Source organism: Oryza brachyantha, chromosome 7 (assembly GCF_000231095.2).
Source record: "Oryza brachyantha chromosome 7, ObraRS2, whole genome shotgun sequence".
Taxonomy (NCBI): domain Eukaryota; kingdom Viridiplantae; phylum Streptophyta; class Magnoliopsida; order Poales; family Poaceae; genus Oryza; species Oryza brachyantha.
The window spans coordinates 15,028,429-15,044,986 of NC_023169.2; the positions used below are offsets into that span (position 1 = coordinate 15,028,429).

General features: G+C 41.6%; 1 protein-coding gene across 1 annotated transcript; it reads left to right on the top strand.

The window, feature by feature from the left end:
* Nucleotides 1-2,730, top strand: LOC102710424 (U-box domain-containing protein 4-like). Its single transcript, XM_040526086.1, has 2 exons — nucleotides 1-1,413; nucleotides 2,230-2,730. Exons 1-2 carry the CDS (start codon nucleotides 118-120, stop codon nucleotides 2,323-2,325), a joined length of 1,392 nt encoding a protein of 463 aa, XP_040382020.1. The 5' UTR covers nucleotides 1-117; the 3' UTR covers nucleotides 2,326-2,730.
* Nucleotides 2,731-16,558: the final 13,828 nt, after the last annotated feature.

Consider the following 16,558-nt stretch of genomic DNA (forward strand, 5'->3'; position numbering starts at 1 on the left):
GTACTACTGCTCTGCATTTTTCGCTCAACCAACCAACCACCCACCACCACCCTCCTCCTCTCCTCATCATCACTCGCTCGCTCGCTCGGTTGGGGCAACTGGCGGTGCGTGCCGGCCATGGTGTCGCTTGCGGGCTCCCAGATCCCGTCGCCCGGGCAGAGCCCGTGCGCAGCTTCGGCGGCGGCCCGGTCGCAGCGCCGGGCGGGGCACTCCATGCGGACCATCCGGTCGGCGCTGCTGCAGCCGGACTCCTGCCCGGGGTCGCCGCACGCGATGGTGGATGCGGCGGACTCGGACATGGAGAACCTGACGGACTCCGTGATTGACTTCCATCTCCGGGAGCTGGCGGCCACCGCGGGGCCCGCGCACCCCGCGGCGGTGGCCAAGTCGTCGTCCGCCAACGCCGCGGCCACGGAGATGCTCGAGCTCTCGCGGGACTTCAGTGACTACTCCAGCTTCAACTCGGACATTTCCGGGGAGCTCGAGCGGCTGGCGGCGGCGGCGGCGACCCCCAGATCCGACGCGCCTGAGGTGGGCGCCGTGGATCTGAATGAGCTGGAGTCGATGGATCTGTCCGTTGAGGCGGCGCCGCTGGAGCGGGTGGAGCCATTCGTGCTGGCGTGCGTGCAGGCGCTGGGGCCGGACGCCGCACCCGACGCGCGGCGCACGGCGGCGGCGAGGATAAGGCTGCTGGCGAAGCACCGGTCGGACATCCGCGAGCTGATCGGCGTGTCCGGTGCCATTCCGGCGCTGGTGCCGCTGCTTCGGAGCACCGACCCGGTGGCGCAGGAGAGCGCGGTGACGGCGCTGCTAAACCTCTCGCTCGAGGAGCGGAACCGGTCGGCCATCACTGCAGCGGGGGCCATCAAGCCGCTCGTGTACGCGCTGCGGACGGGCACCGCGCCGGCCAAGCAGAACGCCGCGTGCGCGCTTCTCAGCCTCTCAGGCATCGAGGAGAACCGCGCCACCATCGGCGCGTGCGGCGCCATCCCTCCGCTCGTTGCGCTGCTCTCCGCGGGCTCTACCCGCGGCAAGAAGGATGCGCTCACCACTCTCTACCGGCTTTGCTCGGCGCGCCGGAACAAGGAGCGCGCGGTGAGCGCCGGCGCCGTCGTGCCGCTCGTCCACCTCATCGGCGAGCGGGGCAGCGGGACGTCGGAGAAGGCAATGGTGGTCCTCGCAAGCCTCGCGGGCATCGTTGAGGGCCGTGACGCCGTGGTGGAGGCTGGCGGGATACCCGCGCTCGTTGAGACCATCGAGGACGGCCCTGTGAGGGAAAGGGAGTTCGCCGTGGTGGCGCTGCTGCAGCTCTGCACCGAGTGCCCCCGCAACCGTGCGCTTCTTGTCCGGGAGGGCGCCATCCCACCGCTTGTTGCGCTCTCACAGTCCGGTTCTGCCCGTGCCAAGCACAAGGTATGCGCACCAAGCTTTTCATTTTGTTTTTTACACTTCACGTTCCTCTTGTTTGCTAATGTCATGTCAGGATTGGATATGTGGATACGATTTGTAAGATTTTTATTGGTCAATTTTCAAGATTTTGGGTTTGAGCTTTTGGTGTGATTGAGGGCATTTAATCTGTCAATTTATGACTGATTGTACCGAACAGTATCCAACAAATTCACCTGTTAGAGTTTGTTTGAAGTCTGATTACCATTATAATAAGTACTGAAAAGTACATTAAACCTAGACGGGTGAAAGGTTACTGTGCACGTACCCGAGTTTAGGTAGATTTGTACTACTTGTTTTATCAAAGATGTTTGATTTAGCCCTGGTTTCAACTAAAAAATCCGTCGTGCTAGCTAGCACGCATTGCAAATTTGCAGTATATATATATCTAGTCAGGTGTTGACTTGCAGATTCTTTTCACATAGTGCAGATATGCACTTGTTTAATTATATGTAATTGTATGGAGTATCTTAGGTACAGTTGTGGATTTGCTAAACTTTTCGAGGTACAAGAGGATGCACGTTCACTCTTCTGCAAGTCAAAACTGCAGTACGTTTGCCGTAGGCTTGGTCCTCCTGTTAAAGAAACAATGCTTAGTGTTTAAACAAGGAAATATTATTTATTTATATATGCTTATCGTTTTGCCACTACAGTTTTTAGTCTGTCATGGACTCATGGCTGCTCCTTCATGTGTCTTCCTCACTGTTAGCTGTCCAGTTCTATTGAATCCGAAATCTGTCCCCGAATTTTGTGGACACTTATGTTTAGCTGTATGATTTTCAGGCTGAAACTTTGCTTGGGTACCTCCGCGAGCAGCGGCAAGGAGGTGGTGGCTGCAGATCAGTTGAACCGGTGGCAGCTTCAAGCTTGGCTAGGTAATGCTGTACTCATGTGGTCGCAGTATGCTCCGCTCTTATTTAACCTCGTCTGCCCTGTTCTTGGCTGGTGTATCAAGAATGGAGTAGCTGTGTTAGGAGGGGGTAGCGATGATCATCTGTAAATAACGGTTGATGGCTTTGGTTTGGTTATGTGAATACAAATGTGGTTTGTGAGTGACAGATGGTTAGTTGGTAACTAACATCAGTTGAGAGGAGGATCCAGCCATCCAGGGGATGGGGGCAGAGGTTTTGGATTGATGGTAACTGGTAAGGTGACGTTGAATTCTAGCTGTGTACAGGATGCTAGGGTGGTATGTTTGCTTGGCTTGGAAAGGTTATAGGAGAATGATGGATCATCAGCCATGTCTTTTTTCCTTCTGGTTTGGAGTCCAAATTCCCCTGTTCCCATTTATCTAGTGTAGCTTATTTTGCAAATATTTCATGATTCTGTTTGCTCGAAGTGGTTTCTCATTTTTCTTTTCCTGCTGAATTCAAGGTAGTAGTATATCCCAAATCATGACCAACATACTTAAACAATCCATGTGTCTATGACTTGTGGGACCAGGATCTATATGTTAGTGAGATCTGAGATAAGCAAATCTTGAAATGCCACCTTTGAGGTGTTTCACATCGGAACTTTACCTGGTTAGCATGCATCACACTATGAATACATGTAATTCAGGTATATGAGCAGCTCTATTTTAGGCCTTGATTGTTTTATCTCGAAGCAGTTGCTCCCAGCATCTGGGCCACTGACGGCTGCACATAATGTTGAAAATCTGGTGTGGTCAGGATAGCGCTGCTGCGTATTTTACTCAGCTGTGTAGCAATCATGAATAGTGCCTTTCTGTGTGCTGGCCATGGTGGAAGCATACATCTTTAATGTGATCAATATTAAGCTAGTACTGTTTTTAAACGTGTCTCATGAAGACGGTGTGCCGAGAGAGACGTTCAACGAGTGTGATTTTAACCGTTAATTTGTACACAATTATCAGAGTGAAAGCCTAACGTAGAATTGTAGTGTTACCTGCGATTACAAATCTAACAATGCTACCTTGGTACAGGCGTACAGCATAATCACAATACTTCTAAAAACTATTGCTGGTCAAAGCATGATCAGTATAAATTGTCAGGTATTTGTGGAGAGCATCCAGTACGACCTGGCCGACCATTTAACTTGCCACTAGTTGTCCTGAACAACGACACTTATAATGCAGACCTGCCCTACGTGTACCGTTGGTTTCTATCAATCAGAGCTTCAACACATGAACCAAAAATGAGTAAACCACTTGCTGAATCCTGACAACAACGGCTGGTGTGTATGCTGCAGATAGTTGTGAGCCGTGTGTGGCTAGGGAGGCACCATCTCTCTGCACACTTTGCATAATCTCATGTCATTGTCTTGGCTAGCTGGCCTGGTTTAGGATAGCTAGTCTCCATGGCCCGGTATCCTGTACCTTGCTGAAATGATTGGCCCCGTGTTCATAGAGAAGTTCTCTCCTTGGCATCAGAATATGACCTTTCTGACGAAACAAACCAGATAAAAAAAATCTGTGGCGTTTTCAGGCCTTGTTTATTTCTCCAAAATTTTTTCCAAAAACATCGCATTGAATCTTTGGACATCTAAATAAAGCATTAAATATAGATGAACCAAAAAACTAATTGCACATTTTCGGAAGAAATCTTGAGACGAATCTTTTGAGCCTAATTAGTTCATAATTAGCCATAAATGCTACAGTAACCAATATGTGCTAATGACAGATTAATTAGGCTCAAAAGATTCATCTCGTGATTTCTAGGCTAGCCGTGAAATTCGTTTTTCATTCATATCCGAAAATCTCTTCCGACATTCGATCAAAGATTTGACGTGACACTTCTCTCGAAAATTTTCTCAATCTAAATACCATCTCAGTTCATGGACGACGCCATCCGGTTTGGACACTGCTGGGGCTGCGTCCTCCCGGTCTCCAGAGCTGACTCGCTCTTGGGAGATATCCCTGTGGCTTTCAGTTCTAGTGCATGCCAGGATTGTGACGGTGACGTCGATTCGATCTGTGTTTGATCATTCGCTGTCGATACTAGTGTGCAAGCCTGCAAGGATTTTGACCCATCAAATTGATCGGTGTTAATTAAGACGCCCTCGCCATTAAACTCAACAAGCAAGCCAAGTTCGCCTCTCGTTCATTAGGTCCCGTCTCCCCTCTGTTGTGTGTACGAACAGCTTGCAACAGCGAGTCCACATAAATAAATTCATAGATATCTCAAGAAGAGAGGTACTACCATATCATACGCCATATCGTTTGTGTGCTGGTAGTACAGTTCAGAAAGAAAACGATCAGCATGGGGTTGTGGTTGCGGCTTCACTTTGAGATATTGCTACTATGGCCTGATGTTTTACGCAATTTTTTCTCAACTTTTACGTGTGCTTTCTGAACCGTTGAATGATATATTATTTATAAAATCAATTTGTATATGAAAGTTTATCATCTCATATTTATAAAATATATTTTTTAAATTTTGTAGCATTTAATTCAATCATTTATATAATAAAATAGGTATTATAAAAGACATAAAATCTTTTATATTCGTCCTCTGTAAAGAACACAGCTGATCTCCTTTTTTCTGTCAATTCTAGTTCATACAGCCGACCGCTTGCCATAGAATATGCATGGGATGTCATCTGGTGGCTTGTAAAATATCGAGCCGTGTGATCTGTAAAATACACGACACACACACACACATCACCGTAACCTTTCCCTCCTCCCGACTGAATCCATAGAGCTCTCCTTTTTTGTTCACTAGCGCGGTGACAGACTGTACAGCACTCGGCGCGAGAGAAACGACACGACGACGAGAGAAAACAACCATCGACCGTGCGTACGGCGACGGCGTACGTACGCGCATCTCGCCTGGCGAACCACCGCAAAATTGGCGTTTTTTCCCGGCACGGAGGCGATGGGGTGCTGCCGGCGATCGATGCCGCCTGCTTCATTGCATGATTGGTTGGCCCGTAACGGCATGGCCATGTGCGCCGCGAGAAAATGCAGCTGCGATGTGCCATCAGGGCACTGTGGAGTGCGGTGGGGGCGGCGACCGATCTGCTGTTGGGAGCAGCAGGCGGCCGGAATTGCCTCTTGCCTGCCTCGGGTGAAATGCTGTAAACGGCCGGTTACCTGATGATGCAACTATTCGTAGCTTTGGAAAGATCGGATGTTAGTCTCTTTTTTTTTTTTGGTCATCATAACTCTATATATCTGAATTTTTTTTAGGCTCGATATTTCTAGTTCCACAAATTTATGGATATGAACACATGATTACGTAAATAACATATAAATTAATGAGCCATTTTTGTTTGTATTTTGATGAAATATATAATTTCAAGTCCCTTCAATTTAAATTATAAACTCGAAATCCAACTAGTATATCTAGTATACAGAGATATGCCAAATATGACATGTATTCTGTCCACAGAAATTCAAATGTACAATATGAAATTCTTGCCAGCAAACAGAGAATTAATACCACTTAACCATCGGCAGAATTTGAATTGAAATTTAGAATACAATATTTTCTTATGGCATGCATAATGCAAGACACACATGAGTGATTTCAGCTTACCACTTAGGCTAGGAATGTACACCTAAAATATGGTTTTCCCACTATGCAGATGGCTTTAGCAATGGCTTTAGATTCTTTTATTCCAATCCCTTTATTTTCTATTTCAGCCCTGACATTTTCTTTAATTTATATTAGGGCAACACTTCGGTGCATATTACTTGTAGTATAATACTGTCAGTAGAACTAATATCGTCCATTGATTTAAAAGGATATTTTTGTACTTTGATTAATATTAGATTTGTATTTATTATTTTTTATCACATTATGCACGGATAAAAAAAAGTCCAGCAAGACTCACTTACTATCACAGTAAAAAAAGACGATATTATCCTCTCAGAATTCTACTACACCTAAAATTATTGGTAGTATAATTTAATCATAACCGTTCAATAAAATTAGATCAGCGACCTGGATTAAATTATACTACAAGTAATATGCACCGGAGTCGGCCTCTTTATATTAAGGTCTAAAGTTTTACAAAGAACACACTAAAATCCAAAAAAAAAATAAATACTAAATCTCATGTCTCATCGTTGCTAGCCTGGGAGTTTTAGATGCGACTGCGATGCTCTTCACGTCGCACAACCGCCACACAGTCAGCCGCACAGGTAGGTTGTGTCGCCCTTCATCATCACCCAACCCTCCATGGACATCCTATCAGGTGAGTTGTGACACCCTCTGCCATTGCCTCCTCCAAGCTTTGTGGTCAAAACAACCATGGCCCTCCATTGCCACTCTCTTCGAGCTCTAGGGCCGAAGTATCAGCCACCTTTCTCCCCCAATTTCCATCGGTGTCCACCGATTTTTCACTCCTAATCGTCACCCTCCTGCTTTGCATCTCACCATCGCCCGTATGCCCCTGCTGAAACTTCGCACGGTGCCAAGGAGAAGGGGGAACCGCATGCGGAGCCGTGACCTCGCCCAACACGCTACACACATTCACGAGCACTCCCACCCTAAAGAGTCTCTTGTATCCTATATAATGTACAAGTGGCTTTGCAAGGACACAATTCAAGCCGACGTAGATATAGGCACCAACGTGACGGGCTTGAGCCACTCACCGCCTCACCCCCTTGTTCATGCCGTAACCGGTCCCCGGTCTGGGACCAAATCTTACGAGAGGGACCAACGACCAACGTCCAGGTCGGACCTAGTCTTGCAGGCATTAAAAACGGCCGGTGCATGCATATCGAACTTTGTCGAATGCTTGGTTAAGCACCGATCGACTACTTGCACAAACACGGTCGCCATGCATGCGTGTTAATTTCCTTCTCGTTTCGTTGTTTTTCACTCTTCTCGCATGGCACTTTCTAATTGTCTGTAGTACTAGCTCAGCTCCGGCAGCTGGATTGGATTCCTCAATAATTGCAGTTTTGGATCGGTACATTCCATTGATCAAGCAGTTAATAACTTTATTCATTTTGTAACGGCTGAGGACAATCCATACAAGTACACATGGACCATGCCCCACGCCGCTTAATTTCAGCAACCGATTAGCAGCCACTTTGTTTCTCGTGGAGTGCAGAGACCAAACCAAGTAAGCAAGACTAACGAGGCTACAAGCCAAAATGTCACTGACTCGATCGATCACTGCGGCCTGCATTATCAAATCCTTTTCTTTTTTTTTTTGTCACTCTACCAGCTGTGACAATCACGACGACCGGAACGGTTGGGTGTGGATAGCATACGCATTCAGTCCACTCGAAAGCGACCGTTTTTTTTTCTCTAAGACTAATTCTACAAATGAAGGTCTTTTTCGAGAAGTACCTTAAATTATTAAAAATTTTAGTGTAAAATTCTGGTACCTTAAGATAAATTGTATCTCAAGGTACAAGATTTTTACTAAAAAAATATTGAGATTTACTAAATTTTTACTAAAAAATGTTGTATTTCAAGACATTTTTTTAAAAAATAACAAAAAAAACTCATAAAAGAAAGCTTAAATTTGTGGGGGAGGTGTATATACCATTTATATGCTCCACAGCTCGAGCCCGGTATAAGCAGTGCTGTGGCGCTCGGAGGAGTGAAGGGAGCTCTTGTTGGTTTTCAATATGCGGTTTTCACCGTAATATTTGGCCATGGACCATGTGGCCGGCGCCTATAACCTGGTTGCTAGAATTGTGTGGGTTAACCTAAATGACGATAGGCATGGTATCTTTACTAGAATAGTCATTTTTTTTCGTTCAATGTATTCCTCCTTGATTAACAATAGTCATATAGAAAGGAGTAAGTTGATTTGTCAATTGAAAGTGTCTCTTAAAATTAAAATATTTTTGGTATTTATATAGGGCACCAAAGATAACTTAGTAAAAAAAATAATTGGAATGGTTAGTACGAAATGTTTCTTTTGTATGCACAAGAAGATTGTCCAACATCTTTTTCTTTGATTGTTATGTTGCTAAACCTTTATTTGGAGAATTGCTCATATTTCCTTTCAACTGTGTCCACCAACAGGTGTTTTCAATTTGTTTATAAATTAGTGAGGGGGCTGATCTGAAATCAACAAAACTTATGCTAGCTAGTAAGAGCATCTGTTGTACGTTGGGCTATTTGGCTTATTAAAAATGACATGATTTTTTTTATAAAACTCTAATTGAATCTTATTTGCATATAATTTTCGGAGCAACTCATTTGCTATGGACCTGTGGTGGTAGGCCTAGGTTTCCCTTACCGCGCAAGCCTCCAAAACCGCGGTACCGCGCTCCCGCGGATCCCGCACGGTAACCGCAAAAACCGTGATGAATTTGAATCCAAAAAATTTGAATTTAAACTCAGGCGGTTTTCGCGGCTTACCGCGCGGTTTGCCGCGGTTACCGCGCGATAAGCCACGAAAAACGCGGTAACTACTTGCTGGAACAACACACGAGAATAGCGGTTACCACGGCTTACCGCGTGGTTTTTGTAGCCGAAACCACGGTTACCACGAGGAAACCGCGGTTACCGCGAGGAGACCGCGTATGTGATGTCAAATGTAAAAAAAAACTTTAAAAAATCTAAAAAAATACATGAAAAATAGGAAAATATTTTGTGACTATATTTATGACAATAAAACAAGAAAATTTCACATGACATTTTCTAAATTCTTGATATTGCAATATACAAACATACACCGGCATATCACCATTCACCAAATAATTCACTCCAATAACAAGTAACGACAACTTCATCTTAATTGCTGCGTCACAACTATACCTACTACTCATTATTACAAATAAAACTATTATGTATGTACTAAGATGCACGTATAATTTTTCTCTATACATATTTTTCATATATCCATCGTTGTATATTTGTATTTCAACATTATGTACCCAAGTGTCTAGTGTAAATTAATAATGACTCAACACAATATATTCTTGACTATCTTCCTATGAAATATTGCTTGCAATAGGCTATTTTTTAATTTTGTTTTCTGAAATACTCGTTTATGATTTTTAATTACGCCGGGAATACATTTTTTCATTAATTTCTTTGACAAAACTACACTATATATTAAGATATACAACATATATTTTTTTCATTAAATTTCCTCAAATTTTTTAAATTGTCCTCAAATTTAAACTCGGTTACCGCGGCTTACCGAAGCCGTGCCTCGGCGGAGGGCGTGGTTACCGTGGTTACCGCGGCGGTAACGCGGTAACGCGAACCCTGGGTAGGCCATGCTACAAATGTGTGATGAAGACGAGGAACTCATTCTACATGTACGTAGAAATTTAGAGACTACTGTGATATAAATTTTCGCTAGATTTAGTTGGACATTTAGTAATATGATATCCTATAAATAATGCATCTTACTGGTTGGTGTTGTTTTGTTGGTTCACCTTGTCCTCTCCCCCCCCCCCCCCCCCCCCCCCCCTCCCCTTTTTTTTTCTTTGAAGCTTATGTATTAGTACTTGATGTTATCATACACTGTGTAATAGTTGGGTTTAGCTTCTGTTGAAGAAAAGACCGGATGATAACATCAATTATTTAAAAATAAGCTTTTTTAACATACTTTAAAAAGTATCTTAAGTTATCATATTTTTCAGTGTAAAAGTTTATTACCTTAGGTTATACTTTACCTTAAGATACTGAAATTTATACTAACATTTTTGGTATATCAAGATACTTTTCAGTAAAAAAGCCTTAAAAAATATGACCGGCACCCCCAAATTGACATATTATGAATACCGGTAAAACAACGATAACCTGACCACGAAAGGTTTGATCCTTTTTAATTCAACGTGGAACATATTCATACATAGCATCGCATCCATATACCTGAAAAAAAGCTGTACTACCGGTCGGTTTTTCTCTATTGCTTAGCGTTTCTTTACCAATTGGATTTTCTCTCTCGCATTGCACATAGATGGTAAGAGGACGAAAGGAGCAGACTCCGTTTTAACAGGTGATAACGTAGTCCGTAAGAGGCTACTTATCGGTTTAAATGCACCGTGTAAAGAGAATAATGTATTCATACACGACGCTGTAAAAAAAATAGTAAGCTAGATTTAAGTAATAATCCCTCTGATTTTTTTTCGACACCGTTGACTTTTTTATATACGTTTGACCCTTCATCTTATTAAAAAAAATAATTATTGACTATCTTATTATAATTTGATTTATTACTAAAGTCACTTTAAGTATGATTTATAATTTTGTATATTTAGATAAAATTTTTAAATAAGACTAAGGTCGAACATAAATTAAAAAAGTTAATGGCGTCAAAAAAAACCGAAGAGAGTATGTTCGTATGCATACATTAGATCTGTTGGATATTGTGAAACGTGCATGGCGTATTGGCACGAATGTACCGCATCAATGGCGAACTAGAGAGGGATTTCAACTAGATACTTACAATTGAGATGGAATACAAATGGAGTCTCTTACGGTGACGGTTCCTTTAATGCTGTAATTATATATTGGAATAACTATGATGAAGATGATAATGGAAACTACCTAGCTAAAGGTGCCAGAGGAACCTGAATGGAGCTCTGATGATGAGATTCTTGACATTGAAGACAGTACTAAGTGAATGCTTGGATGGATATGTTTCATGCCATGGGTTTCATAACAGTAAAACGATTAATTACCACAAGAGGCAAGATTATGGTGAACCTAACCTTATATTCTTAGCATTGTCTTAAAAAGTACAGTGGATTTTGCTTCATCATGCTCCCTTTCTGCAGCACATACCTATAGTTATGTGGGGGCATTTGGATAGGCGTTGGCTTCTAGCTTCAGTAAACATTGCTGGTTCAACTTAAGTAGTATGAGATCAAGTTAAAACCATGGGCTACATTGACAGAGCACGTCTGGGTCAGAGTGCAACTGCTATCATTGGATCTGCAAGCAAGATACTACCCTCAACTACTAGAGGGTGTAGTAATCAAGTACAACTTGATGCTACCACTTTCTTTCATTCTGGTCATCCATTACATGCACGCATGCATACCTTGAGCAACATGCTAAAAGTTATATGGGCTAGCTTCAAGAATGAGAGCTTTTTTTGCTTTTGAGATTCTGTTAGGTATATACACCCCTCTTTCGACTTAGTAGTAAGATTGCAAGATTTTATATAAGATGATTTTATAATTTTAGGTAGGTTTTATGCACATGTGCGATATAAAAAAACTATGATCTCTACAAGGAAATCTGAGTTTGAACATGGTTAACAAACGGTTATACTCCTTTCGTCCAAAACAGATTTTATTTTTAACTCACCTCACACATACAAAAACAAATATATAAATGATAGGTAGAATAGTCTCACATTAGTTGTGAAATAACAATAAACCTAATATATAAGTGTGGTAGCCTCACATCATTAACTGGGTTTTGGGATGAGAAATACCCATTAAAATCCAACAATTGATATAAGAGTTTGGCTAGTTTAACGTCTCTGATCCACTGGACACTAGGGTGTGAAGCCTCAATGGACCATGAGTGCCTGCGGGATCATATACCTGAAGGACCGTCAGTATACAGTGAAGGGGTGATAAATGGACGCAAGACATTAATGTTATCAGTTGACGGACACCAATATGTAAAGTGAAAGATTGTTGAATAGTCCAACATTAGTTGTAGAAGATCAAGAGATCTTATATAAGTGCGGGAGTCATTTATCTCATTGGCTAACTTTTAGGGTGAGAAATACCATTTATGATCCAATAGACTATTTTTAGAAAACTTCAACTTGTTTCTCACCTCATTGGCTAACTTTTGGGGTGAGAAATACCATTTATGATCCAAATGACTATTTTTAGAAAACTTCAACTTGTTCCTTACATTTTCAAATCCCAAGATAGTGCAATAATTATTTTAAAAATAATCTTTGTGAGACAAACAGAATAGGGCAAAGACAAAGTCTTTGTGAGACAATAGGGAGTAGTATATATGCGGTGGCAGTTATAGTGATGGTCCGTAGACCGCCCTCTGTTTTGTGCACAGGGACCCTTACCTAGAATATTATCTAGATTCACCTTATAAGCATGGTCTAATCAACTATTTATGTTATATTTTTTTAAGTTTTATGCTCAAAAGGTTGGTTTCGGTGGATTTGTAATATATTAAATCCTACAACTAGGTGTAATTACTCTACAAATTTCTACTCTCTCACCGCAGTAGTACCACCCAAACATATATTCCACATGCACACACTGGTCTTGTCTCACCGTAGTAGTACCACCCAAACATATATTCCACATGCACACACTGGTCTTGTGTTATTATGCGATTGTTTTGCTTATAATAAATATAACGAAATGATACAAATTAAAAATTGTATAGATAAAGCTTTTACATATGTTCTTATCGTTTTAGAGACAAATGTTATAATATAAGTTATGATAAAAAAACCCTTAAAATCCTTCAAAATTAGGTTTTAAAATTTAAAATTTAGTTTATAAACATAAGCCTATAGATATCGATGGTATCTTACGTAAAAGACGGTGTGTGTTTTATATTCAATATTCTCTTTTATGATGTGACGAAGCTAACAGACAAGGATGTCACAAATTGGAAATGTGAAATGTCCTTATGCGGATATTGGAAAAAGATCCAAAAACTATTACCAACTCCTCCATCACTATGATCATGACCTGAAAGATTCGCACGATCCGGCTGCCTCAAGTGACAAAAGCTAGAGTAGTGTTTCTATATTGTAGGCTAATTTACCTAAAAAACTACGGTTAATAAACCTACAAGATTAAAATATAATCCTTCATCCCAAAATAACTTGTTTTTAAGCTCACATTTCATCCCAAGGTAAATTAATTTTCACACTCCTACCCTCCAATCACAAATTGAGAAATTTCATTCATTCACTACCCTTTACCTATAACCCACCCATATTATTATCTTATTACCTAAGGATATTTTGGTATGTTACCATCACTACTAAATTCTTCTTGATATATAAGGAATCCTAATTCTTATCACATAACTAGTCAGTTATCGTTTGATATATTTTTACAACTTTCTTTATAATTTAGAACCTACTTTCCTATACATATATATACACAAGATAACCCATATCTGGATATTCCACACAAGGAGTATAATAAATGCATATATCTTCAAATTGAGGAAGTTTGTAGGGTTTTTTTTTTGAGGAACTAAACCGTCTCATAGGAAAATCCTTTAAAATCCATGTATTTCAAAGGATCCCTGAACTTTATAAACATTCTCAATTTCATTTGCTTACTATTCTCACACTAGAGAGCACTTTCAGAGTCATCTTTTCCTTTTTTACCCTTAATTGATGCAACTATGTTGCTCCCTCCATCCACAAATGAAATTCGTGTAACTTTTTTGGTTTACGAAGAAAAGATCTATGTTTTAACATGTTTTTAATTGCATCCTGTTATAGTTAATTACGTGTTGAGGTGGAACTCGTGGCTACTGTAGGCATGTTACAAACATGAGCTTTGCTCTAGTACTTTCTTTTGTATCGCGAGATATTAGTACCATAAAGTACTAAAATCATCACTTATGCTACTCACTTCATGATCAAACTAGCAGTAAAATCCTGATGGTTGGTAATGATAATTAGAATGGTCATGGTTTCATGGTACCTCGAGGTACCAGCTTGGTCATGTGGTGGATAGCATGAGTAGGGATATTAGTACCTCAAGGTGAAATGACTGGAGCAAAGCTCTACAAACATATACTCCTCGGATTAATAGAAGAACTCGACTTTTTTTACTTTTAGGTAAGAGATTAAATCGACTAAATGATGGCACCACTTTCGTATCAATATTCATAAGATTAAACGGCCAGTTGATCCGCTAGTTGCTTTCCTTGGTTTTTGTGATTTAGATATAGATTCACAGTGCAGTTTACAATAATATCATATCATCTAAATATATTTAAGTGGATAAATGAAATAAGTGCTCCCAATACAAAATTTTACTTCATGGTTTCATATCACTTAAATGTTGCATGAAGTGACCAATAGAAGTTGATTCAATAGGTAAATACGAAATGAATTCCTCTCATTAGAGGCTTCAATCCAATTTTATAGTCTACATAACTGTATATAACAAGTTTATCCCCTATAAAACTTAACTCTCCCCTCATTATAAATTTTATGTCGCATCATTTTTCCCTTTATGTAGCATATCATTTAATGAGATTGAAACCTTAATGAAAACCCACTAAGATTGGTCTAATACTATTCATAAGGAGTGATTGTCTTGAAAATAATTAGTCCAGTGTGATATTTGCTAAAATGGTAATTAAATTGAAACGGATGAGTAACTATTATTGGTATGGTATAACTGCAGTATCGTATAATGTTATTGTGTTTATTTTAGTAAACTGCACTATAATATTATGTTTGGCGGCTGGAATCACGCATGCAACGACTAAACCAAGAAAATCACGCACCTGTGTTTGAAATAATTGTTTTTGTTTGGGTGGTGTATAGCAGAAATCAACATCACAACCCAGTGGCACATTCAGCTAGTAAAATGTGGCGTTGATACGTGTGTATATTGTGGTATCTGATTGAGATGACTAATCACTGTAAGGCCCGGTTCGATTCTATTTCCTCGACTTAGATTTTCTCATTTTCCACGCACATGCGTCTTAAAATTGTTAAACGGTGTGTTTATTTAAAAATTTTTATAGAAAATTTGCTTTAAAAATCATATTAATCTATTTTTCTATTTTTTCTAATTAATAATTAATTAATCATGTACTAATCTACCTCATGTTTTTGCTTAGGTAAATTAATTAACTTCTACCAACACGGCATAAGAGGTGCACATAATAGTCCATGGGGTTGACACCGACAAGCTTCACATGGTGGCAATCTATGTGGTGGTTTACATGAGCTTTGATTTGGGAAAACCCCATGTGAAACCCGATTCCTGGTTGAAAGTACATTCTAGTAGCTTTAGCCTATAGAGTATAGACCGTAGACTCATAGAAGGAAGTTGATTATATTTTCCCACATATCTTGTACTAGTTGGAAACTTGGAATTGCCCAAATCTTTAGTTGACAGTCCTCTCTCCAGTCCCGAGCTGAATTTTCAACTTCAAAGTTCCGTATCAAATTGCAAATAGTTTCATTCCTCCATCGAGAAACATAGCAAACCCTCCAAAAAAAATGCAACGGTTGCAAGTCAGATGGATAAGACGTAGGCTTTTGAAAGAAATATATCAGCACGAGATTGCTTTCAAGCCGATCCTCCAACCATACTACCACCGGAGATTGTCAACCACATTAAATGGGGCACGTAATTAATCCGTTATTAGCACATGTACTTATGGCTAATAATAGATTAATTAGGCTCGAAAGAATTTTCTCTCTAATTGTGCAATTAGCTTTTTTTATCTATGTTTAATGCTCTATGTAGTTGTCCAAAGATTCGATAGGATATTTTTGAAAAAAAATTAGGAGTAAACGGATCCTAAGTGCTTAAGTCCCATTCCCATACTTGGATTTTTAAAAAAACTAAAATCATGAGAAATTATTATATAATTTTTAGAAATAATTAAGACCACGTTTGCGGCTCAAGTCTTTTTCTCGTGCCGCCTCTGACCACATTACTACGAGCATGGGACACACGCGCGAGCATCGATCATCCCTTTCGTCGCACCAGCCCACGAACAGCTACAGCCCCTTGGTCCTGCTCCTGCCTGCCCCCGTTAGCACGGCTGGCCGCCTCGCACGCACGCACGGTACAACAGCAGAGCCCAACACGTCTCTCGCTGGCGCCGCGCGGCGTAAGACGGTAACGAACGGCCCTCCCCTCCCCACCGGCTGCACGTACGCACGTTCACAGCAACGAGCCACCTAACCGAAGCGGCGGAGGGGGGGTTGGGCATGATGGCGGCCGCGGAAAGGGGCGGTATCCTCCCTCTCGTTGACGACTCCGCGCGAGCGTGCGGACGCGCCGGGCCCCCGCGCGGCAGCAGCAGCAGCAGCACCACCCACCCGCGCCGCGACGGCACCGAGCGAGCGGGCAGACGCGGCCGCGGGAGCGAAGCGAGCGCGGGTCGACTCGAGACGGTTCCGATTAGTAGGAAAAGAAACACGCCGCGTGCCTGCCCGCGCGTCCAAAGGCTGCACCCGGTTGCGCAGCTGGAGGCGCCCCATTGGTGCGGCCCGTCACGCGCTGCCGCCACAA

Bases quoted from the DNA above. Each gene is read 5' to 3' on its own strand.
- LOC102710424 (XM_040526086.1), top strand. From the start codon at position 118: ATGGTGTCGCTTGCGGGCTCCCAGATCCCGTCGCCCGGGCAGAGCCCG. The intron at 1,414-2,229 runs GTATGCGCACCA...TATGATTTTCAG, and splicing joins CTGCCCGTGCCAAGCACAAG to GCTGAAACTTTGCTTGGGTA.